This window comes from Opisthorchis viverrini (assembly GCF_000715545.1).
Source record: "Opisthorchis viverrini unplaced genomic scaffold opera_v5_158, whole genome shotgun sequence".
Lineage (NCBI taxonomy): Eukaryota > Metazoa > Platyhelminthes > Trematoda > Opisthorchiida > Opisthorchiidae > Opisthorchis > Opisthorchis viverrini.
Window position 1 is genome coordinate 749910 of NW_008751812.1, and position 27643 is coordinate 777552.

General features: G+C 42.2%; 1 protein-coding gene across 1 annotated transcript in view; it reads left to right on the forward strand.

Moving 5' to 3' along the window:
• The window catches only part of T265_07042 (hypothetical protein), a gene marked incomplete at both ends in the record, with an annotated part of 73689 nt that overhangs the window by 13665 nt on the left and 32381 nt on the right, over nt 1–27643 (forward strand). The window contains 5 exons of the mRNA XM_009172466.1: nt 6855–6911; nt 16810–16896; nt 21684–21850; nt 23574–23652; nt 26287–26532. Of these exons, the coding sequence (XP_009170730.1) occupies nt 6855–6911; nt 16810–16896; nt 21684–21850; nt 23574–23652; nt 26287–26532 (636 nt within the window). The remainder of the gene's footprint in view (nt 1–6854; nt 6912–16809; nt 16897–21683; nt 21851–23573; nt 23653–26286; nt 26533–27643) is intronic.

Consider the following 27643-nt stretch of genomic DNA (forward strand, 5'->3'; position numbering starts at 1 on the left):
GAGACATTATCAGACATGGCCCAGTCGCGCCCTCAGTGGCGCTCGTGCATCCAAGCTATTGCCTTCAATGCATAGCTCCTTTTCTACCCCCCCCCACTTGACAGCCCACTGACAGTGCTGGATTTATGCACCAACTTACCAGCTCGCGCGTGCAATGCGCAGCTACCTCCCCCCACATCCACCCAAATCATCGGTGAACGAAACTGCGGCAGCTGCAACCACTGTACGACGAGTACGCCGTTATTAGGGCTGACGATGATGACGATGATGATGATATAATCATCTTTCACGAAGACGTATTTCCCTTCACCGGCGTAAGCATCCATGATTATTAGAACTGGAGAACTGAGTTATTGTGCGCTGCTCCCTACCAACTGTCGGCAGCGTACCTTCGGCAAAGTCAAGTGAAGTCCCGTAAAAAGACTGTGTTAGTTACTGTATCAATCGTGCTTGCACTATAGACTCCTTATACTGATTTACACCTAAAACAGTTGGTTACTGACATGGCATTACTATTGTGTTGATTGTTCTTGTGAAAAATATCTATTTTGTAACTAGGTTCTCCTTGGACCTGGGTGGTTTATCTAATAAAAAAGGACAGCAATGGAAGAAAATTCATTCTGTCAATAACCGTCTATATGGTGTAGATGTTTCTTGCTGAAAATTTCCCAGGAAGGGAGTAAAGTATGAAAATAACTTATTGACGGTTATAAAGAGACCACATTTATGCATCCTCAAGATATGGCCTACCAGTTGTATGCGGTTTGATTTATTGAGGTTCGCATGGCCTTTCTTGCTGGTGAGTTTCTTTTGCATTGGCTCATTCTGTTTACCGGGAAACTGCAGAAGACCTCATTCACAATGAAACAAAGAACCTCAAGAACCTCTCCCAGGTAGCCAGGTTGGCATATCAATCCGCTGTGTAACTTCACAAATATACGTAACAGGCAATCCGTAATAGCTACCAAGATAGTCACAATGTCAGATTTTCTGGTTCAAAAAGGATCAGTCTGGTGTGCAAAAGGTAGGGATTTATCATGTAAACGATGTTCAGATGCTTCGAACATGGCGCTTGAGTGATAGCAGACGCTATGAAGGGCGATGTGTTTCCGTGTTGGTCCGAAGCCAAGTTCTTTGAATCAAGAAAAAAGAGGAAAAGAGCAATGTCGCCTAGCATACCATTTGGTCATGGTCTTATAGGGCGGTCACTGGATCAGATAGTGGAAAAAGGTATAGATCACAAGAGGGGTTCGCGAATAAGGGACACTATATAGGGCAAATCAATATTACCAGCAATTCGACTGAACCCTTTCCATCGACTTTGAAGATCGCGACCCCCTCTCGACACTACACTACATCAAGGAAAGATCAAAGCACCGATCGCCTACAAATGAAGAATGTTTTTCGTCGCAATTTAGGCGATTTTCTAGTTTTTTCCTTGACCACTATGCTGCTGAGGAATTCTGTTTATCGTCGAGTCACAACATTTATAAAGGCATATATAATGATGCTATAATACCCATCACACAAGCTTAAAAGAAAACAGTGATGAAACATTTTGTCCATATATCCGTTCTTTTTCGTCAAAGGTCATGCAGTCTTCTGTTACTATAGAAATAAACGGGGTATCACGTGACAAATGTGCTTTTCCAAAAGTGACATTCACAAATTATACATTTTCACACCAATTTGTCACCCTAAAAATCGACGGGCTGAATTTCATTCTGTTCGCACCAGTTCTTGTTTTTTATTCACATATGTACCACGTGTGTGGATAGGCAGCTGGTGTGTATATTTCTTTGTCGTGCTTGTTGAACAATGTGAACAACACGAAGGCCGCAGATACAAACACACAGACACTTCGCGAACCAAGGTCTTTGGGTTCCTCTGAAACACGACCATTTGTCGTTTGGATAATTAAGCGTTGTTTGTGCGCCTAATAAGCCGTTTTCATAGGTTTGTCCTTGAGGTGGCGAATTCCGGGGCAGAGAAAAAGAGCTGTTCTGTGTTTGGACATCTTCGGTCGATGTCAGAACAAGCATGACAAGAAAACATGATACAAACGGATGGGCTTTGTTCATTTCCGTTTTTTACCATCCAGGTTAACATGCAAACTATGAATAAACATGCTGAAAGCACGATAACCCCGTTTAGATAAGTTGTTTTTGTTATGCTCGGATAACTAACAACTACGGGAAACTGAAACACTGTGTTTATATGAGGATCAGTAATTCTTACCATCATATGCCAAATAAAAGGCAGATAGATATTTTCAATCAATTAGAAAATGTTTGCCAAACCTCTTTAAGGCAGATAGTTTAAAAAATGTCTACCTACATATTTGCACTGATGAAGACCCAACAAAGACAGGTAGCTATACTTAAAATACTAGCGAAGTTTGTGAGCAATGAAAAAAGTGAACATAGTTTCTTCATAATGAATTTTCGTTGGTGCAGATCTCCATCAGCAAAGCATCTGTGCTGAACATTTACTCTATGCGGTCGATAGTGATGACGATGTGGCTCTTCAGGTACTCACACAGAGCACTGACCATTACACATTATGGAATCCGATGGAGTTCATGACTATCTCTGCCAAACTAACTAAAGTGTGATAGAAATAAGAACGATAAGGCTCAACTGGCAATAAACTCGGACCGCGGCCTTCCCCTTACCGTTTCGAGTACGCTCATTGGTGTTTAATTTCTCTCATGCTACGTGCATTTGGGCCTCTCATTTAAGGGTTCTTCATACCTTTTCTTTTTCCTAGCAAGTTAAACAGACAACTTTGGGCGTTAAACGAAATCAATGTTTGGCCCGTTGAGAGAGGCACTGGGGAAGCCCACTTACCGCACAGGGAAATATCAACCGGCAATCCCTAAGACACAGTTGTGGCAAATAAGACATGGAGTGCACTCATTTTATGGGGCTACCAAGTATCCCATCTCGTCAATTAAAGAACCCATTTTCTGGAAACTGATTGCAGATTAGCCCATTGTGTATCAGAAATGTTTTCTGATGGTTTCCTTCTCATGTCCTTGGGCACTCCTTTTTTTGTAACAATAATGAAATTGAGTATCATTGACCGGTAGGAGGCTAATTAAACCCTTTTCATTCCTGAGTGGAGTTGTTGCATTCTTTGATTTGTAACGCTTTGCATTGGGCGTAACTTTTTTAGGTGGAGCTCTGCAGAGTTCTTTCACTTTATTCTAACGCAAAAAAATTTTGCATTTCGCTTTTATATTCTCACTTGATTCCAAAGTGTTTTCCTTTATCTTGGCTGAAATGCAATACCGAACAATACATTTTTGATTTCCAACTCAGGGGCTGTCAATTCAATAAATATGCATAGTTTACTCGACTCGGCTTTTTTATTCACATATGTACCACGTGTGTGGATAGGCAGCTGGTGTGTATATTTCTTTGTCGTGCTTGTTGAACAATGTGAACAACACGAAGGCCGCAGATACAAACACACAGACACTTCGCGAACCAAGGTCTTTGGGTTCCTCTGAAACACGACCATTTGTCGTTTGGATAATTAAGCGTTGTTTGTGCGCCTAATAAGCCGTTTTCATAGGTTTGTCCTTGAGGTGGCGAATTCCGGGGCAGAGAAAAAGAGCTGTTCTGTGTTTGGACATCTTCGGTCGATGTCAGAACAAGCATGACAAGAAAACATGATACAAACGGATGGGCTTTGTTCATTTCCGTTTTTTACCATCCAGGTTAACATGCAAACTATGAATAAACATGCTGAAAGCACGATAACCCCGTTTAGATAAGTTGTTTTTGTTATGCTCGGATAACTAACAACTACGGGAAACTGAAACACTGTGTTTATATGAGGATCAGTAATTCTTACCATCATATGCCAAATAAAAGGCAGATAGATATTTTCAATCAATTAGAAAATGTTTGCCAAACCTCTTTAAGGCAGATAGTTTAAAAAATGTCTACCTACATATTTGCACTGATGAAGACCCAACAAAGACAGGTAGCTATACTTAAAATACTAGCGAAGTTTGTGAGCAATGAAAAAAGTGAACATAGTTTCTTCATAATGAATTTTCGTTGGTGCAGATCTCCATCAGCAAAGCATCTGTGCTGAACATTTACTCTATGCGGTCGATAGTGATGACGATGTGGCTCTTCAGGTACTCACACAGAGCACTGACCATTACACATTATGGAATCCGATGGAGTTCATGACTATCTCTGCCAAACTAACTAAAGTGTGATAGAAATAAGAACGATAAGGCTCAACTGGCAATAAACTCGGACCGCGGCCTTCCCCTTACCGTTTCGAGTACGCTCATTGGTGTTTAATTTCTCTCATGCTACGTGCATTTGGGCCTCTCATTTAAGGGTTCTTCATACCTTTTCTTTTTCCTAGCAAGTTAAACAGACAACTTTGGGCGTTAAACGAAATCAATGTTTGGCCCGTTGAGAGAGGCACTGGGGAAGCCCACTTACCGCACAGGGAAATATCAACCGGCAATCCCTAAGACACAGTTGTGGCAAATAAGACATGGAGTGCACTCATTTTATGGGGCTACCAAGTATCCCATCTCGTCAATTAAAGAACCCATTTTCTGGAAACTGATTGCAGATTAGCCCATTGTGTATCAGAAATGTTTTCTGATGGTTTCCTTCTCATGTCCTTGGGCACTCCTTTTTTTGTAACAATAATGAAATTGAGTATCATTGACCGGTAGGAGGCTAATTAAACCCTTTTCATTCCTGAGTGGAGTTGTTGCATTCTTTGATTTGTAACGCTTTGCATTGGGCGTAACTTTTTTAGGTGGAGCTCTGCAGAGTTCTTTCACTTTATTCTAACGCAAAAAAATTTTGCATTTCGCTTTTATATTCTCACTTGATTCCAAAGTGTTTTCCTTTATCTTGGCTGAAATGCAATACCGAACAATACATTTTTGATTTCCAACTCAGGGGCTGTCAATTCAATAAATATGCATAGTTTACTCGGCTGAATGGACTTTCATATATATATATATATATATATATATATATATAAACTCCACATGCATTGCGTTTGTGACCAATATCCAAGCTCTAGGTTTCCTATTCACTTTTAGTTGGTCCTCTTACATCCTCTCACATTCCACCACAGTTGATGGTAACAAGGGGAAAACAGACTGTAGGAGGCTCAAATAAATATTTAAAAAAAATCGGGACCGTCCACCATCACTTTCGCCTTTCGTGATGCTCATATGGCAGGCTTATTCCACTCATTTCCATCTAGCTCATTACAAAACTCCAAAGTATCAGATTGAATTTGGTTGAGTCAGTTTTCACCATGAGCTCGATTTGCACATAAGTATTTATCACGGCAACAAGAAAGGTCAAATCGGTAGCAGACTATCCAGAATTTTCATTGACCTTGGGCATAGTAAAGAAGAGCGGACACGCCTTCGTGGCACCCAATGGTACTTGTAAACTTACACGCCAAGTGGAGTCCATCGAGCGAATATCATGTATTAAGAGAAAAGTGAATCAATCNGTACTTGTAAACTTACACGCCAAGTGGAGTCCATCGAGCGAATATCATGTATTAAGAGAAAAGTGAATCAGATTTTGTCACACTCTTTCTGGTTTAGATAGGGTATCTTGGAGCTAGGCAGCACCAGCATGCTACATAAAATAACATCGAGTAAGCGGACTACAGAAAGTGGGATACCGCAAAAATAGGGTGATAATCTGATCATGAAAGTTGGACATTTTTCGCTGCCGAAACCGACATCATAGCACTGACGATCTTGGATATCCCCTTGAATAGAAAATGGCCGTCATTTATCGGCGAATTTAGCATAGTTTGGCTTGGTTTCATCAAACGATTTATCGATTTTGTCTTGTCTTAATTGCAGTACAGAATATATGTGTGGCAGTTTAATCAGTTTATTCAGAAAAATCCGAAATTCGTGTTTTCTGCAAAAGTTGATCTTCTGTACTTTTCACCGTAAATTTATGTCCCCCCAAGTTTAGAAACTTTCCAGTTTGTGCAATAAACCTGGGTCTTCGAACAGTACATGACTTATTTGCTTGTAACCACGACACTTACAGAGTTGACAGCAGTTATGTGTCGTGAAACGTGAAAAGAAACACCGAACCTCTACATATATTTAGGTAATGCTGAAGCTAGACGATGGCTGACAAATTAAAAAACACGCAAAATGGATTTCGGTTAGTAGTGTTTGATGAGATGTCTTTGCAAGTTCCAGTAGATTCGGAGACAGCCTGTTTACCAGTATCTTACTATTAGTTCCCAACTATCGAACAAAACCGTAGAAAAGCACCTATCTCCTAGAGAACATAAATCCAGTGCGAAAAGTAACCCAATGGGCCAGCTGGCTCCGTCAGTGTCAACAATAGGGATACAAGCTGATCATGCAAGGAAGCAACATGATATAAAATCAAACTAAATAAAGTTGTACGTCTCGCGTAAGTGTGCTTCTGACAAGCCATTAGAACTACCGTAGTCTACTGGAAGCATTTCATCTGCACAGCAAATTTTCTGCTCGAATGGCCTATTTTTTCTATATTGCCCGCATGACATTTTCCTATGCACACAATATTGTGATCACTCAAATGTAGGAACCCTTCAGTTTGGCTTGAATCATGCAAAAGGCGACAAGTCACATTATCCGTCCATCGATCCGTGTTGCGGTCCATGAACGGTGACATGGATGCAAATTATTTTCCGGATAGGGTTTTGCGAAAAGGACACCTAAATCCAATCCCTCAATCATTTCAGCCATTTCACTTACCTCTTGCGTGCGTAAGGAATTCTGGCCAATTTTTGATCAGCCATCTATTCTGTCCCACTTTCTTGTGTTTCAGAATCGAATCAAGGAGCTTGAAGAATTGCTGGATGAAGAACGAGGTTTACGAATCAAAGTGAGTTAAATTGTACATGACATTTTCCTTTCCAAAAAGGATATGCATATGGATTAATTGGCAAATAATTGTTTTACGGAACTGGTGTAAACCCCCTGGTTACATGCGCCCTATAGATATCGGACTGACTACTTCAAGTCGTCTCAGATAAAATATAAAACCGTACACTTCAGAGTTATCTATTCTGTACGCATTTGGAGTTTGATTAATGTTTTTTATCCGTATAAATATACCATTTTGTGATTCTTAAAACACAAAGAATATCAGTTTGGAGAAATGAACCGAATCACTTTAGAAACGATATACTCATGGCGTTCTTTGGTAACTCGATCATGAATGATCTCACTCAGACAAGATCAGGCACCCACTCCGAACAGTCAATGTACGGGTTCGTTCATCAGTCATTGTCCATTGGCACTTGAGTCAATAAACCTGTGACGAACCGTTCATCCGTCTCCCTAGAAAAGATATCAGACAAACTCCAGTAAACTGGTGTGTATTTATTCTATCTCAGACGGGAAATATGCGGTTTGTCCACAGTAGGGTGAAAGCATTGCTGAAGGCACAATTGAAGCTCTATTCCTGCAGACAACCTGTTCATTTACAGAGAAGGCTTATGGATTTCGTCAAATCTTTTGCGCAGGTAGTCAAGAGAAGTCAGATTAAGTCCACAAATCTCAAAATCTTGCAGGTGGTATTGTTTAGAAATATTTTGAAACACTTCGTCGCTGAAGTCATCTGCTTCAAGAACTCTTCTGGCCGTCCTGTTGGGTTCACTCTCGGACATGTGAAATATCTTATGTGCTCGAAAGTATCTAAATGTAATGGTTTTATCAATTCTAAGGATAGATTCGCTCGAGGTATCAAGTTCTGAAGGGTGCCAAAGTATGCATAAGCATAAGTAAAGGAGAACGTAAGAGGGAGAAATCCAAGAACCGGCATACCAGCATTAGTTGACTCAATTCTGTTATGAAGGAAAAAATTGGGTTCACGAATAGAGAACCAGTGCAGTGCACAGACAGTTCTTGCGCAGCCAAATCTTTTCACGACCAGCTCAGTGTCATACAGGACCACATGAAAAAGATACAGGTAATTCACATAAAGGTTTCATGTTCACGTCCGAGTCAGAAATGGTGGAGCGGTACACATCACCTACTGTGATTTTGGAAAACTTTAGTCCACTATCTTTTCCGGCGAAGGCACTTATAGCATTATGAAACTGTGAGTGGTTCGTGGGGCAAAACATCAAACTTAACGCCGGCGCCATTCGAATCTGAGATAATGAACACTACCACATTCATGCTTTTTCTCAGCTCACGTAATTGTTAGGATTTGGTCTGATATGTATTAATGTTGCTTGGTGACCCACAACAACGATCAGGTCAGGTTTGCTGATGGATATCAAGATGGATGGATGTGGATTTACGGGAAACCACATAATACTCGTATGCCTCATTAATAGTACCCATCGTTACATTATGAGTGCTCTGAATGTTCACTATATTCGCTCTCAACAGGATGAACTGAAAATTGATACAGCAACTACACAATTGAGCAGACACATTTTATGGAAACAAGAGTCCTTGAGTTGAAAGAGAGATCGACAAAGTTCCGTAAACAAAAGATAATCACCCTTTCTTTGGCCTCAACCTGTATACTTTCGTTCAGGATCAGAAGGCGAAGGGTTTCGAGTACAGGCCCCTAACAAGCAGCGTCGCTGAGTGTTACAATGGATACCCCAGCCATCCTATGTTTTCTGTTTTCCTGAATGACAACAGCTTTCGTGTTAGGGTATTGGTCACCATACTGGCTGTACTGAGTACCTTCAAACTTTCATTCAACGCCAGCTCGACTCTTCACACGCGAAGCAATTGACAGCGCGACTGAAAATCAATCCTTCGCGGTTTTATGGAACTGATCTCATGTTTGTTGCCTAAAACCAAATAGCATTATCTATCCTTTGATATGCAGGCACCTTACGAAAGAATTTAACCAGATGTGGTAACGAAATAATAGTCTCCAGCTGACCGAATGAAATCAGACGCTAACCCAACATATATTGCTAGACATTCCCTCCATAAAGATGATCTGGCAAAGTCTTCTAGGTATGAGATTGTCCAGACCTAGCAGCATATGACTTATTTAGAGAAAAATACAGTAAATTTCCCTTCTGATGCTTGACTCGAGAAAAATTCAAACCGATGACACCATGAGATGCCGGTTATCTTCGAATTCGGAAGCTAACAGCATTCATGGGCGATACTCCTCGATGATGACGGTGAGGCCGCAGTTCCACTTCGAACAGAGCTGTGATCAATCGCAATAGTGAAGAAACAGGAAGCCGTATGCTGCGAACTAGGCGACAGGGCTAGGATCACCACGAGACGGTTTTGTGGCATCATGATAATTTTAGCTCTAAAGTGAATGATTTCTCGAGGCCTAATGCACCGAATCCAGACAGGAGAACGATTAGGTTCTTCAGACAAGGCCTTTGACTCAAAAGCCTGATTGCAAGGAAACGGTGGTTGGCTTCAGACAACTTGAATTGCTCAACTTTTAGGTCACAAACTGGCATAATTGTTCTAAGCCCCAACCTAGAGGGCCAAAAGACTGTTTGTCGAGCAGACTGTTGACGAGCAGACACAAGTCACTGGCTGTGACCTTCAGTCCCAGCTGAATAACAAACTTGAGGGATTGAAGAAAGCAGATCTCTCGATGAGAAGTGACCATCGCATGATGAACTAGACGTCGACATCAAAATTGATTGCACCTAGGGCTGAAATGACGGCGAGGAAACATAACCAGAACAATACTTCTGCTTCTTCTCATTCCGCTCAGTCACTCCACGCCCATCCGACACTATGCTTCCGTCTATCACAGTTGCCCAGCGCTCCCGAACAGCGATTAGGTCAGGCTTGACAAAAGACGTTGAGTAGGTACCCTCAACTAATCAAAGGCAGTGTATCCCAGGCGACTGAGACGTGTCGATAGTCCCCTTGAAACTCGACCACGACGAGTGTATCATATTTGATTCAGCAGGAATGCAAAATATACACGCAGACACTCCGGTTGGACAGTTTCCACGACACAAGATCGTCTGGCCACCATGACCCCACTGGGCACTCCTAACTCTCGTACTAAGCAGGCTGCACCAAAGCTGGATACCGTGGATAAATATTCGAGGAAACATTCGTTCTGGAAACACAAGCCATCGATTCGACGGAGACGAAGCGACCAACTCTCATAAACCGCGACCCTCAACGCTGTTGTGCGGACTATCACCCCGAACAGCCACGAGCTCTTCCTTGGTGTTTAGGCATGTACCTTGGACTCGAGGCGGAGGGTACAGTTCTCGAAAAACCTTACCAAACGTGGAACCATTGATCACATTGCGCAGTACTGTGCACCGTTTACCGGCTTGGATTTAGCTGATCGCGTTGCCCTTCAGTAGACGTAGCCATTCACGCAAAGATTGCCTGAAGTAAGTGTCCAACCTTTTGAGCGTGTGTCGGTGGTCATTACGGAGCACGAGCAAGTATACCACCCTTTGTATCAGGTAGTTTCTTTTGATATCCATCCTCTGATGCGGCTTCAGTGGCGCACACACACTATCCCAGAAAACAGCTTCAGTAGCTATTACTTGCAGAATTCTTTCCCCTTGAAAATGAATATGATGACGAAATGTATCACGGTGTCTGTCGGACCTACAGGATTGGTGAGTTTCTTGGCGAATCAAAAAGGCTCGATGGAGACCACGGTCATCCGCTGTTTTCTATCCTCACAAATCACCACTGCCTTCGTCTTTTGGGCGACGATCGCCATACCAGCTCTTCAAGACTTGACTGTAGCAGCTTCACCTTCTCTTTACGGTGAACCTGAATTTTGCACACACAACCCGTCGTCAGCGAAGGCAAACCGATTCCCTAAGGCATCATGAAACTGGTATCCTAGTTGCGGCCTTGGCAGTCCAAGGACCTTATCCAATGCCATGATGAATAATATTCTAGAGAGCGGATCCCTGCCTCACACCTCTGTAACAGTGAACCTCGGAACTAGGCAAAACTGCTACAGCATTCTTATGGAACTGTGCGATGTACCCAAATAGAGATGATGGTGCTCCAAAAGCCTCAGCAAATCTTACCATTGTGTGATGCGGAACCGAATCAAGCGCTTTCGAGATATCAACAAATGCCAAACTGAGTTTAGAAGCAGTCAACAAGAAGTGACGAAGCAAGGTGTGTAACAGCTTCCAAACAACCGCCTTGGTGTGGAAATGTAAACTGGAGTGGGGCTGGTTGAAATCCACGGCTCCAGTGAACATCAAGCACTTTATGAAAACATCGGACAAAAATGGACAACATAGAGATCGGTCTCAGTTGGTCCGGTGAAATAACACTTGGGGCCTTCTGAACCAGAGTAGTACGAGCACGACACAGATGCGGCGGACAACATCCAGGTAGTAAGAGTAAGTTTAGACATCCAGCGATAGCGTTGGCATTGAACCAGCGAGGCATCCTGGTCTTGAGCTTATCCTGAACTGGGGACGAATTGCCCAATGAATGAATGGTACGGCCGACTTCCTCACCTGCAGTTGGCTCGATTAAAACCCATTCGGACGGTACCACTGCGCGACTTGGCCGGCAATCCACGCGTTTTAGATCAGAGAGCATCTGTTCCCAATACTGCTTGGCGTCCAGATGTGAGCCACAGTTAGCTTTGTATAGATCCATCCACTGCCCATCAAGCACAACATCCTTCCGTCTTTGGTAGAATAGGGTTTGGATGGTGGTGTAGTCGGATCAGCAGATCTGTTTTCGGTTGGCCAGCATCCGATGGGATGGCTGGCGATGAGGACGGTAGACGAGATTCAACTAGTGTGAAAATGTCTTCGAGGCGTAGAGGCTCAGAAGCGACAGGTCTCGCTCCGGTTTCGTGGTGCCCGACTGCAGCCACGGGCAAATGACAGGTCAATACTAGCAGCTGAACTGTCAGCATGGGTTTCCAACAGTCATACAGCACAATCCACGGTTTATTTAAATCAGGTGCTATAGCATCATTTTCTGACGGGCAGTCCGTTTTTTAACCGATGGTTTGGTCATGGCCACCAGATAATGATTCGACCTGCTGTGATTGCCAGTTAATTATCTGCAACCTGGTTTTGATGCCGACAGCCGATAGACTAGGAAAATACTCCTCCAACGCGGTTTACGTGGTATGAATTGTTAGCCACACGCAAGAGTGATTGTGATTCTTGTTCGGATTAGCGGACACCGGAATTTTTCACTCAGCTAAGCTTATCTGCATTTTGTTGGCTAAGATGTGTGCCGACGGTGTTGTCTCAGGCCAATCTTCTTAGGAAAAAGGAGGGAACAATCAGCACAGCCATTTGCGTAACATTCTTTGGGCTAACACTTTCATGAACATGAACTCCACGGTGGGCTATTAAGCCAGCTTTGGATTAGCAGACTTGCAACATCCCTCACGCATGAGCCTCACGAGTCTCTCCTGTTTACTGGTTGGAATTGGTGCGGAGGTGCTAAATAATTCGCAGTGTACGTTGTCGAAAGTTACCAGCACATTCAAACCAGAGTGGTTGGCCCTGTCTGTAGTTGCTGAAATCTTAGTTCACCCAGACTGACTGGGTTACCCAGTTGGCACCACGAAGATGTGGTTCAGCTCACCGGCCACCCATCTACTTACCTACTTATTCACTTACTAGTTTGCCGAATTAATTACTTATTTAATTAATTAATTAGTCACTTTACAGCTAATTTCTCCCATAGAAGGTTGTGTTTTCTGACAAAATTCTAGACCGCTGTTACCCATGTTAGGCGGTAGGAAGTATTATCCAAGCTCCATCAGTCCCAGTTTCTCGATGATGACCCGAACGACTTTTAGCTGAGAAGAGATATAAACAACCTAACTAGGTCGGCTGAACCAATACTTTGATGGTAGTACTTCATCGGCGGTGATTTAACCGACAGGCCACTAAGCCAGCGTTCAGCTTGGAATATTGGCTGCCATTACTACAAGTGAACGCCACCGGTCTGTCCCACATTTTGTTTGGAACTGGTGCAGGAATGTCAGTCAATGTGCATCAGTTCTAGCCGGATGCATCTGGTAACCGGAGGCCAGACACGCTCGTTATCCTATCTGAACTTGCTCAACTCTTGACTCACTCGGAACGACTTTCGGCTTACACAGCAGGGATGACTGTTCGCACACACTAGGTACACCTTTCAAATAATGAGCAATTTATCCCACCTAAAGGCAATTCAACCCAAACTTGAGTGTCACATTACCACCACCTTTATGTGTCATAATATACAAAAACTCCAACAATTCGAGCTGGTCACGTGAAAGACTAATGTAACTCTCAACATGCAAGCAAGTGTAACAGGTACATGAATATTTCGTATCAAGGCATTTTAGTACCCATGCACATACACAGATAATCACATACGTACTGGTAGGGCGTTCAACAACAAACCGAGTGTTTACTAGCCTACACAATGCATAATAGTAACATTTGTGCAAACCTGTTGTTATCCAACAAATATCCCGTTGTTAAGTCACTTTTGACTAGCAGATCCGTGTAGGATGTCAGCCAAAAAGTGCATGAATTTTTATTGGTATCCTTTAACAGCAGGCAGTTTAATTTGGTCCTAATCGCATTTTCTGCAAAAGCAATATTCAATATTATGGTAACCAAGGTACAAAAAATCAGACCAGATGTCTGTCATGGAGTGTGCGCTAATTTAAACTGAACACCTGCACACTTTCCCCGTCCTTTTATTAACTAGAAAGGTCAACAAAGCTCTTGAAAACTGGTGCAAAACAATTTTATATAAACTAGCGAGATACACTCATATGGAATCAAATTCGGCTTTGTGAGAGACTCACCTGGGACCCAGCTGCATCTCTCGTTTGTGATGTTTCCATGCAACAGAATGTGCTGCACCAGGCCGCACCGAGGCATCGCGACACATGTATAAACGTAATGCACTACTCATAAGGTTGCTGAAAATTCTTCGACAGCGCACGACCGGTTACTGTAAAGTAATGGGTGGATACTGGCCCAGTGTTATCACTGTGTGCAAATGATCACTCAATGAAGAACTCTAAACGACATCGTAAATACTGTGTTCGTGACCTTACCGACTATTGGTATGCAACATTCACTGCCTTCCTTGCCGATGTCGCGACACTTGAAACCGAAACGTGAGTTCACGAAATCTGACGAGGTATCAGCGCTGAGCCGGAAAAATGATTGGAAGATGTATTCAGCGGATGCTGAAGCTTGGAGAGTCAATGAATATTTCCCTTAGTATGATTAATTTAAGCCTCTTCTGGACAAACTAGCCAAATAGTTACCAATTTTTAAACTTAAAAATGCAAAGATGGCTAGCCTGGGAAACGGGAATTTATTATTAGTCAACAAGTAAGGATAACGAATGTTGATTTTTCCGTTAGTTTTAACTTTGTCTGGGGGCGGAGATGTTTAAGTTTAAAATTTTGTACTTATCAGGTTTTTCTCATGCCAATGAAGGGTAACACAATGTGGAATAGATATACGACACTTTGGTTGAAATGAAGTATAGAAGTTGTGACTCGCGTGAACTGGTCTTCAAAATACTACAGCCGTTGATTGTTTGGAAACGCAGATCGTGTTTACAGATGGTTATTAATATTTGTTACTCTCTTACCTGACCGGGCAAACTGCCATGGTGGAGACCGCGAATCTTCACGTATGATTTCGTGTGGTCTGGTGAACTATATCTGAGCACTAGGTCACCGGACATATGGGAGGTGTGCTATATACTATGTGTCCAAAAACTCAGCCTATTCCCATTCAAGGGTGCAGAATTATGTAGCCGAAATACCACTCTCATCTCAGTCGGAGTGCACATAGTGAGGCCTCGGTTGAGACATGCGGTGGATAATGGGCAATATATAAATATGCAATAGTTCTTCTCAACCAAATGGAATGTGACGGTTGTCTGACTGAGTTGTTTGAAACCGCGACCTAGTCATTCAGACGGACTTGTGGAACGTGAAACGAATAATCGAAAGACATTAGTCAGAAAGTGATGTCGAAATTCGGCAATCTGTCTCTTGCTTGGAACTGATGAGAAGACTGTGAGTTAAAACGGGGTTTTCAACAGCGGTTATAATCGTCTAGAGACCATTCCAGACAATGACCGCCACTCCCAAGGGATTAGCTTGAACCGGTCACTTAGAATCCCCTCCCCATGGAACGACACTTGGTTGCCCATTTATGTCTAACTCAACAACGTTGCCTTCTTCTATTTGTTCTATATGATATCCTTTGATATGTTTACTAACAAGTATTCAAGAGTGGTTTTGAAGTGTAGTACACAACTTCCTTTATCATTCTAAACTATCGTTGAGATAGTGTGCATACCACATCCTCCTTATCTGTTCAGTAATTTATCTGATGAAGATTATTTCCTACTTTAATCTGACCAAAGACACCAGTTTGTCAAGTTTTAAATTATTAAGTTGTAGCATAAAACTGATGGTGCCAAAATGAAGCAGACTGAACTAGGTTCCATCTGAACCTTGGATCATTGTAAACAGAGTTTGAAGTGTCATGGAAATCAGCTGAGTTCGAATCCTTTTATGAGAGGCAAATGAATTTTAACTTCAACTATATGTAGCGTTGCCAGACGATCATGGCTACGTATAACAAAAAGCAACTTAGCTGTAAGCTGCACGCTGTTCCAACCTTCTATTCACACATTTCACCACACTATCCAGACTTAATTAGCCAAGGGTGTCTTAATTTGACACAGGTTGCCCTGAAAAACCAAACAGAAGTTTTGAGGTTGATATTTTTCCCAGTTTAATTAGCGTCTTCCCTGCGTACGAACCCGGTGCAAGTTTACTGCTGTCCTGAGTAAAATAAAACTACATGGTAGAGCTACCAACATTCTCCTCTACAAAACTACACGTTTTGTTGTGTTACTGCGTACACCAGTTTACCCGCATCCACCTATATTCGAGGTAATGCAATCCATCAGTATCAAGCCGGACCGTTGGCTGCACTTAGTATGCCACCCCTCCTGATAGTATCAAAATTTATCCTAATCTCATGAGCCTTAGCGCTGATCGAATTAAAGTTGTTTTCCATCTTGTTATTCATGTATTTCTCTATTAGAAATTTCAGAAATCTTTTGGACCAAACTGCCATTTGCACCTACGTCTGACCTCCATGTTCCATTCTCTACATTTATTTAACTTAAGTTACTCCTGATCCATTTGTTCCTATTTCATAGCAAACCTTTTGATGAAGATTTCAGTTAACAGTTTAATTATCATGTACGTAAAGTATTCTATGAATTGTGACTTGTTCAAAGTGACAGGTGTATCCTAGAGCAAAGTATTCAATTCTGCTTTTGAAAAAATAATTTCTTTTCAACGCTTTCCAAGGGTTTTCGTTGCAATCCAACCTCTCAGGAGAGACTACTTCTGAATGATCCACTTAAAGAGCACAAATGCACATACAACTAGGCCATGCGTCTGCAGAGGTCATTACTATCCCAACTTCCAGATACGATTGCGTACTTTGTGTACAGGTAGACTTCACCAACAGCCTCATAGCTTCACTCACCTCTGACTATATAATCAATAATCTAGAGTGCCAAGTTTCAGTTCCGTTGTCAAAGACATCAAGACACTGCCACAAATAAGAACTAACTCAGTATATAAATAATCGAAACATATCTTTCCGATAAGTTGGAAATTTCTTATTTTGTCCTCTTTAAGCAATTTTGTAGTTTACACGGGTGCATTTCACCGAATACATTCAGTAACGACAGAATTGTTCACTCCTTCCGACGAATGAGTCTTTTGTCGTTTTGTTTATATTACACAGACGGAACGCGAACTTGGCGAACTGAACGCAGAGTATGACGTGCTTACAGCCAATTATCAAAATGTTTCTGAGCAAGTTGGACAACATGTAGGTCAACAACGGGTTTCGTTCTCCGTGTTGTCTATAATGACCACTTCTCTCCTGTTCGGCTGAAGGTTTTGCTAACCTATCAACCCACCGTTTTTACTTTATCAGAAGTTATACAGCTTTTTGGTTCGCTGTACGTTCCTTATATCCTAATTTGCATATATTTTCATGAAATGGTTCGCTGAATGTACTCGAGTGGAAATAATCTTGTTGGATTTTCGCTCACCCACTCGGCCCTGATTTTTAGTTCAGTCCCTCGAGATGAATCAATTGGCGCAAAAGTTTTCCACAATAATCAGTCTTACTATGGCTAACACACAGGCACCTAAGCTTATGTTTTCCAATTGAACAGTCGAAGGATCCAGCGTAAGACTATGAGAACCAGGTTCCGGGACGAACGTCAGTATTTTATTGTGTTCTCAGGGGAGAAATAATTGGTTCAAAACAATAAAAGTGGCTAGATTTTATGGCTGAGAACTCTTATCATGAAACGAATATTCGATTTCCATACTAATCAACGCAGCTGGACAGAGCATGACAACAATTCAGATTCTTCACTGTTGTACCGATATGACAGGTGTCTGTGATAAATATGCGGTTTAAAACTTTTTCATCAGACAACAACTGGTCCGTGAGGTTGAATGTAATGCTACACTGTTGGCTTAGACAGCGCAATAATTGCTACGCTTGAAGAAACTAAATGAGCGGAGTCATTGTAGTATATTTCATTGGTCTGAGGAAAGCGTATCAAGAAACGTCAGTCAGTCGGATAGTCCCTCATGCTTCCACCAGTGTTTTCAATCGACGATGTGGAGCAGCCGATTTTTTTTAATGTACTAGATTTGACTGTTTTGATGTGGCGCCAGGACGAGACAAATGGATGCGCGCTTTAACTAACTATTATGTTATTCAAGTATGCACTCCTAATGGAACCACCTGTCTGGCTATTTTTCATGCGCGAATTCAGAACATTAAACTTCATCAGTGCACGAAAGGAAAAGCATTGTTGGTCAGATTTTTGCTCCTCATCTCTCTTTAAAAAACGACGAATTACCGCAAAAAACAAATGACCACCCTGACTTTTCACCGTGATCTGTCGTAGCGATAATGACCCATTTTTCTGTGGGATTGATAGACATTCGACTAAAAAAACTATGAAAGTTCACTTGAATAGTGAATCTTTGTAGTTCACGATTTATTTATACAGGCTCACGATTTTTATTAAAGTTCCTCCTCACTGTGTCATTTTTGGAGATATTATCCCTGGGGGCCAACGTGAACATAAGTGTAGGCTCATCGACTGCATTCAGGCAGAGCGGTACCAGAGCTGTCTGACCACTGGTCGCATAACAACGTGGTCCACGGATGCTGGAGTTGAACATTCTGAAATTAAGATGTACAAGTGCTACCGCGTAGCTAATGTGCAACGGAGGAAGACCCCATCTTTGAAAACAGAGAGGCGTGAGTTTTTCGGATATAGACATCCTCCCAGGATGAATCCGGGCGGGTGTACCTACTGAAGTAACCCATGGAAAAGAAATTTCAACCCGAGATATTTTGGTGCGGCCTCATACTCATCACTAAGTGGTTATGCCTTGTGATGTCGCTTGTTCCACTTCGAATTACACTGATTGGGTTCGCGTCTAGATATCGAAATCAGCTAGGAAGTGTATACGTCGTTATTTAGTAAATCGTCAGCGAACATGTCTTTCAATCTAAGTTTGGTTAAGTACACGTGACACCCAGTAGAAAACTAGCTGTTGCAATCGATCAGTCACCATATTTTGGTCTAAAGCTATGGGGTTTTTTGGACTTTTCCGGTTGATTATCACCCCAAATTAGCCTATTGGGGCACTTGGATGTGGGTGTGCTACATTTGTGCACTTGGGAAATCAAAAAGCTTTGATGTAGAAATCACCAAAGTTGTTCTAGGGAGAAATATGTTGACTAAATGACTTGTGTTGTGCGGTGTGTATTAGAGGTGGAGTGCTACACATCTGCGAAAGCTCCTACATGATAAGATTACGGTATTCTACTAAGGTCTGTCCTACAATATGCCTAAAAAATTACAAATTTCGGCTTAAAGTGATAATTCACAAGCTGCCACAGATACCACCTACATTTAAACCCATAGAATTTGTTTCACTTTTTGGAAGCTAACTGACTAGGCTGCAGAACCTATAACTGTGTCCTTCATTTCGAATTGCATCGGCATGGATTCCGACTTCTGTGAAAGAGTACCAAAAATGTACCTCTGTAATGCAACCAACATTCATAATGGCACTTCTTTTTAACCAAAAATGAGGCACATTTTTTTAAAAAGTTCCTTGCTTTGCAAGGTTAATGGGATGACATCAAATATCCCACGGAGACGTTTTTGAAAAAGGGGCTGTTATTTTTTCAGCCATTTATCCACAACACTTTTCTCTGCTGTCGTCCTATCAAACATGTTGATGAGAAAGTGCCGCCTTTTAAATGGGCCAAAATTCAGCAATGTTAAATTTAAGCAGTGTGGAAATCAGCCTCTATGCAAATTGCTGTTTGTTGAATGCTCTATTTATGTTCCCCGAATTTCAAGGTACGGTTCACGTAACCTGGGTGGTGAGGTTATTTGTCTATCGGTGTCAGTGGCCTTTACGCTGTCTATCCAGATGGTATGAAGTGATATTTGGAAATACAGTCTGCTCAGTATTTCTCCTTAGGCTAGCTTTATGCACCCTCCCTACTGCCATTCTTCTCCTTAGTATGCGGCTTCATCTAAATACACTGGTATGGTGGTTGAGTTTCAGAGTTTTGTCGTTGAATTTGTTGCTCTCAGTCACGCCATCCATTCAAACATATTTGAGTTTGGTCTCAGGATCATCAAAATCAATGCAACTATGTAGGTTTACGTCACATTGAGGTTTTATGTGTATATTAGCTGAAAATGGGCAGGTACTACGCAACGCTTATTTGGATATCAATATTGGAATAACACCCTCTCAATATAGTAAGGGATGTTTATGGATAAATCGTATCGAACACAATGAGGAATTAATAATGTACTTCTGGACTGTGTAAAGGAATCAAAAAATTAGAAATACAGTTCCGAAAAAAAAATTCTCACATATCGGCGAAGACTTACATGTCAGTTTGGATAAGGCAGTTAGCTGAACTGGAACTGGTCGAGCATTTCATCAGTTGCTGCAACCGTAGCAAAAAGTGATACCACACTGGTGGAGGCGTATGTTACAAATCCATTATTTTCTTGACGCTTTCCCAGTTAACAGAAAGGGACAGCGCTAAGTAAACAGTTGCAAAGACTACTAATTCGAAGTACCCAGACATGTAGGCAGACAATTAAAAAAATCAGTTCTTTCCCGGATATTTATCCGGGGTATCCAGCTCCGATGCAACCTGCTTAGGACGAGAGTTAGAAGCGCTCGGCATGGTCATGGTGGCCAGACGATCTTATGTCGTGGAAACTGTGACCAACCGGAGAGTTTGGTGCATAGTTTGCAATCCTGCTGGATTACGCATGATGCCAGATGTGCTCGTCATAATCGGGTTGCAAGGGAACTTGCAAAACGTCTCCGTCGACTGGGGTACACCGTCTTCGAGGAGTTGAGAGCCCCTACTTCTACGTCGTTCATCAAACCTGACTTAATCGCTGTTCGAGATCGCCGTGCAACTGTAATAGACGTCAGCATAGTCTCGGATGGGCGTGGAGTGATAGTGTGGAATGAGAAGAAGCAGAAGTATGGTGCTGATGAACATTCCCTCGCCATAATCTCAGCCCTACATGCCATCGGTTGTGATATCGACTTTTTGGTTCACCAACCGATGATCATCTCTTATCGAGGGATCTGCTTTCCTCAATCCGCTAAGGCTGTTATTGGACTGGGACTTCCTAAGGTCGCAGTCAGTGACTTGTGTTTGCTTGTCATTGTGGGCTCTCTGCGTACTTATGACACTTTTATACGTGGCACATGGCGTTGAAGGTACACTTTTGCCATTTAATCTCACACCAGACCCAGTATGACGGTCACTTTGTGCCTGATGTGCGAGTCTTGACTGTGCTAGCGCACACTGCGTTTTGAAGAGAATTCACCATTGTTTGTCCTTTCTTTGGTTGTTGGTCTTTAGACGCATGTTCCCATATCAAAATCTTTACATACTTTGGGATTCACCTCATCAGACTGGCACTGCCCTTGGCACGATCTCGAATGAGACGGTTCTCTCTTTTCTCCCATATTCTCCTGTTACTCTTTCGCATTCATCGCTTGCACTCACTTTTTATGTTTGTGACCATGCTCTTCAAAAATAAATGATAATATGCATATAAGTAGTCTACTAGCCAGTAATATACTGATGATAAGATAAGTCCATGTGAATCAGTGCAACAACCACCCACTTTAGACACATGGACGACACATGGATATACGTATTCCTGTTTACGCGCGCCATAATATAATTTTATTGCAATCTAATTCCCTTTGTCTGATCCATTTTATTTGTGTATCAACCTAAAGCCTCAGCATCCTCCTTTCATTTAATGAACCTAACTTTGCAGGTAGCAGAAGCATCCATAAGTACCTATTTTGTCTAATGGTTGCACGGCCTGTTTTCATTTAGTCCCTGAGAGCAAGCAGGAAGATCCGTTACATCATTTGCTTATGCAGTTGTGGAAACTGGTATATCTTTTCTATTGTATCAATGGTTTCAATCACTACTGTGTGCGTCAAATATGGAAGTTATTTAAATGATTCTGAATTTCCACCGGCATATATTTCAATATTGCTCAACAGCTGGAGACGATAAGGCGACGAGAGGCGGAGTTCATTCGGGCCCGTAAAGAACTTGATGACGTACGCGATGCTCACGAAGAAGCATTGAATAACCTTCGGCGGCGTCACCAAACGGCACTGACCGAAATGACTACAGAACTCGACAGTCTCCAAAGAATGAAAGTAAAGTAAGCACGTATAGTGACTGGAAACAAATGTGGAAGCTTGCATATACCACCTTTTTTCTTAGGAACAAGAAATGAAAGTTATTTCCGTTTTCTGACCAAGGATTTGAAATGCTTTCCAAAGGGCGTTTCGTTTGATTAGAAAATTTTACTTCGAATTGTATATGTGTAAGGTTGCTGAAAACTCTTCGACAACCCATGGAAGGTTTCGCCCTTCTTCGGTAGGCGCATTCTTCGAGTTCTCGTCAACCTTTTGTTCTACTTGAACCCAAGTTGCACGAAGTTAGCGAAATGCAATCATTCGCAAATCAATTTGGTTTGCGAGAAACTCACCTGGAACCCAGCTGAATCACTCGTTTATGAGGTTCTCAAGCAGCAGCACATTCAGTTGCCTAGGAACATCATAAATACGAGACTCAGCCAGGTTCCAGGTGAGTTTCCCTCATAACCAAATTGGTTCGCAAGTGGGTGTATTTCGCTAATTTACTCTGTATTCTTGTGAATAGCTCCAAAAGTGTTAAGTGCACACCCTGGTCAATAAACTTTGTTCAGTTTTTACTTCTCTTTAGATCAGTTGTCTATCTGTTTGATTGAAAATATTTTTTGGGATTTTGGCACATTAATTTATCTCTTCTCTTGGTCCAATGAAGTTTTGATGACCCTCTCAGGAGTGCCAGTTAATTAGTAGCTCTTCTCTGGAGGTAAATGATAGATCACGACCTACAGAAGATCAGCTGTAGTTGGTCCCAGTAAATAGCACAATAAAAATAATAATAGTGGCCCAGCTATAGTGCCATTTCGGTGTTTAGCTTCCGTGTCCCCGCCCCAAAGGATGCGCGAGGGCTGCGACGCTGTTAGGTTGTCCAAGCCTAAACAGTAGCTGAGACTTTATGTGGAATTTGAACCGTTTGCTCTGAATATTGCTGTTTGTGTTCTCTTCAAGTGATCAAACTGAAGTCAACAACAGCATGCTCGCTTTTCGCACACTCATGGAAAGATGTAGATGAACGAGAAGGTATTTTATGTGTATGCCCGTGTATTTTAAGAGCAAGGATCTGATTTCATTTTTAGCAATGTTGAGGAACATAGGTAGCTCGGATGTGTTGTCTGGTTGTAGGCTTCTTTTCTAGGCTTAGCAATTATAATACAATTAAATTACCAAGTACGGCGAACAAACTATCGACCAAGCACCGAGAGTTACGATGAATCTTTACGTACAAACGTATTAAGCGGACTACAGTGACAGCCAAGATTAACTCGCTTTATGTGGCGTTTCATGGAGTCCCCGCCAACATTACGTACATCTCCATCAGGCATTCAGTTTATTCCTGAGGGACTCGATATCCCTGTTATTTCCCTCAACCACCGAAATTCAACGGCAACTCGCATAATTTGCGAAAGAATAAACAATCAAAGGTCGAGAAGATTGAACCATCACAGGCAGCGTGTGTCAAGGTTTTTCAAAGAACTCCCAGGCGCCCTCTTTGTTCTCTAAGCACACAATAGGTAAACGAATTTTGTTCGAAAATGCATTTTTTTCACATTTATTCTTCAAACATTTCACCAAAGCACACAGGTGTCAATCAAAATTGTTGAGCTGTGTGACAGTAGACCAGGACTGTCCCCCTCTTTAATGTAATATACTATTTCGTTTCATTCTATCCACGAGATTATCGGGCGCACTATCGATTCATACATGCACGCCGCTGTTGCTTATTATTTTCAGGTCCGAAAAGGAGCGTGCAGAATTAACACGCCAGCTGGAGGTTGCATTCACTGAATCCGAGGAGGCAAACAAACAGAAGGTACTGCTCACAGGGTGGTGGGTCACGCGAATTTTCAAAGTAGATGTCCGCCGTCCATCAGAAGTTTCACGGACCACACATGTTGCTTGCAACGAGTTTAGGGACAAACGTGGAACAGTTGTTCTTCGTTGGGTTTAAATAATTCAGGCGGTATATACTTTTTTTTCCAAAATTATGGGATGCTTCAGGTATCTGTTGCGTCCTTGGAGTGATGAATGTGTTGAGAAAATGTCAAGTAATCTTTGGTTGAGAAATTTTTAATCAGGTCCATGGCACTCAGGACGAGATGTTGATAATCTGTGATACTTTATTACAATCATCTTTCTTTAAGTAGCAGACTATAGACTTCTACATCTTCACCTTTTGTCATCCTTCATTCATCTGAATATCTTCCGTACCTCACTTCCTCTACCTAATACCGTCAATTGTAGCCACCATTGCTGTATGCCGCGCTGTTGATTTAATGTAAAAATGCCATCACATTACCAGACGTTTTACAAATAGGACGTTAGTATCGCACAAGTATTACCATGGTATGAGCACTTTACGAGAATTTTATAAGGAGAGCGATGCACTGCACGATATCACCCAAGTAGGGCGAGGTGATAGACGTTGTTTACCACTGTCGTGAACATGGATAAACGGGAATGTTGAGGTCACGCATAGGTTTGACGATCCCGAATATCAAAAGGAAGAACCGAGTTCAAACGTTTACTACACCTCTAACAGCAAGCAAAACCAAACAACAAAGCCCAACTGCCCACAATCGCGGCGTAAACGCGTGCACAAGCTTGTCACTGATCGGTGCGGCCTAGCGTCAAGGTCCGCAAACCGGACAAAGGCCGTCCCTCCCGAGGCCGGTATGTGATTCGGCTTAGCAGTGCCACCACAAGGAACGAGTCAGAGCAGGCCCAGTAGGCGGGGCACGAATACGCATAAGCAAGTAGGTCAATGGCACTGGATACACGTATGGCAGTGCGGCAGTGTCGGACAGGGTAGCCGTCACGAGAAGGGTACGAAGCCGCAAAACATGTGCATGATTGGAGTGAGCAAATGGATATCAGAATCACCGTAATGTTAAGTTCAATTAGACGAAAAGACTTGTGCATACAGCTCATTCTCTAAAGTCTGCGAAACCAATGGTAGATGTGCAACCTAGCTAGAGCTCCTCAATACCGCGTGCGATGGGCTCAACAGAGGGAGCAAAAGGTTATGTAACCCATATTTTAAATACTTGGCAATCACTGCATTCCATAGACAGCATATGAAGGATTAATGTTTCGAGGCAATACCGTTGGCAGCCATGGCATTTTGCGTGTTGACGTGCGAAAACACCTGGATTATTCGTCATGCGTCTCTGAAGATTTCAATTTCCATTGTTTTAATCGAGCTAGTCTTGAGAATTGAGATGAGAATGTGACACAATTCACACACCCCAAAGATATAGTCGCTGTCCGAATCTTGCCTGAAGTTTTTGCGTTAGCCGGAAAACGATTCCTTCACCTGAGATCGATTAGTAGACAGTAGCCTCACGATGGACTTTTATTTCAACCACTGTAGTCCACTCAACTTTCTGAACAACTTGACCTTTTAAAACCTGAATATGGCGTTATTCTCCATTGTGGGCTAACCAGCTGTTCACGTCAAACATATCCATTCTCCCACACTCACTGAACCCAGCAAATGTGCAAGTAGACAGGATTTGACTGAATGTGAATCCCACACTTAAACGCAAAGTTTTTGTGATATGCCATATTTCACCCCTGAGATTCCCTCTGGAACGGCCTCGGAATTCGTCCGTTAAATGCGCGACTAATGTGTATATGTGGCTAACAAATAAGTTTCTGAATTTTCGTCACGACAATGCGGAATAAAAGCCATAGGTATTAACGATAATAACAATGATAGTAATAAACATTCCTTAGTAGTGCACAAGTAATTACGACAAGTATCTTCTAGGCCTACATAGTAGATGCACGCTTTTTAAAGAATAGAAGGCACGATGTTAATCTGAAATTAACACTAAAAAGAAGAATCTGGGATTTCCCACTTGTAAATTGGCCATAATATCAAGTTCAGGATTCCGTTTAGCACGTAGCATACAAAAAGGACCGACCAAAGGCCTGTAAGTAGAATTGCTCCACAATTGCAGGAGAAACGGAATATGATGTTGCTGTATTTCAAATTTAACATATTTCGCGCTAAACATTCCTAAGGGTTAATGAAGCCTGCTCGGTTATCTTATAGGGAACACTTATGAAGTTCTGATTTTGACAAAGAGTATCCCAGGGATTTATTAACGTTCTTAAAAAATGTTCACTACGGGGTGGGGGTATTTTACAATTATTCGAGACATATTGTGCTTTTAGAGGGATGTAGATGTTCTTCCGATGGGAACCTTCTCAATAATTGAGTCAATCCTTGGCATTAGGCCTGCGGTTCCATTGCTGTGAACCTAGTCGCTATCTGAGGGTTGCCGTTCCATTGGTTGAGAACAATATATCACGAGTATTATCCATATGCTTCAAAATCTCCCCAGTTAGAGTTGATTGTGATGTGAGCATTGTAACCCTGAGTGCCTTTTTCCTTCAAAAGGCGTATTTATTTTCCTTCTTACAACTTTTGCTTTTGAAGGCATCTGCACAGGGCAAACTGGAAGTGCTGGAATCTCAGGTTGTTCGTCTAAGAGCCAACTATGAAGATGCACAGAAACGTGTGACAGAACTTAACACACAAAATGCTCAAATGGTCGCAGAAACTGCGGAATATGTGAGAACCGTGGACAAACTCAATGTTGCTCTAGCTAATGCTCAACGCGCTCAACTCAACAGCGACGCTCTGCTAGATGAGCAAAAGAGAAACCTGGACGAAGAGACTAAGGTATGAATTTCATACTTTCGCCTGACAGATGGAAGAAATCAACTTGTGTAAGATTGAAAATGACGTTAAAATAGTTTGATTTTTGTACATGTCAACCGAAGTGGAACATGAAATGCAATGACAAGAAAACTATCAATATTACGATAGAACATGTGTTTCACTTCGTATGAATTGGCAAAACACTGCCCGGGGCGTCCTACACCAGCCTAATGTATGCTTTGGTTTTCTTGCCACTCCAGTGTATGGCAAATCGAGCATCTGGCGTAAATAAGGCCACCTGATTTTTGTGGGCTGCTGTGCATAGGAAATCAAGTGATTCAAAATTTCTTCTGGGATTTTACTGCCACATTTCCTCACTTTCCGTTGTGTGACCCAGAAGATACCAAATTCCAGCAATACTGCGTTCGTTTGAGTCTGATAAAAGGTATACTGGTTCAAGAAATTTGATAACATTGAGGCAAATCGCTCGGAGACTTCACGCTTCTTTTTTCTATGTAAATTTGCTCGAAGATGCTTCCTTCAAGTTCAATTGTCCTTGGTCAAAGCCTCAAACACAAGTCATCACTCGTGCGTCCCGTCCTACAAGCCATTCAAATTGTGGTGAACGTTTGAGTTCACGTTTGAATGGAGCTTGCGATGCCTCAGTGGTTAAAACGCAACCCTACTAACCGGAAGGTCCGTCGTTGAAACCTAACCCTGAAATCTCGACCGCTCCCCTCTAGGCTTGGGCGACTTGGCAGAATCTCCCACCCTTGGGTGGCATGGCAGCTAGGCACCGGAAGGTTATTGAAACTGAGCAGTTACGAGTGTTTGAACTAACGGAACAGGAGACTACAGTAATGGGACCTGAAGAAGGGGAAATCCATCAATGTGTAGAGACTCTATGAAGCTGGTCACACCACAGTCCTAAACAGATTCGTGGGTTGTATTTATTGAAAAGCAGTTGAGTAGCAGAAAAAAATGTCAAGGCAAAGAGACGGACATAAACTCTGGAGCGAAGAAATTTTAGACGCTTGCCAAGAAGGTGGTCGGCTCAGGCATAATTATTGTCTCTTCAACAATAGGCACTAGAGTTACTTTGTTGGTGTTTGTCAATAGAAACGAAAGAGTT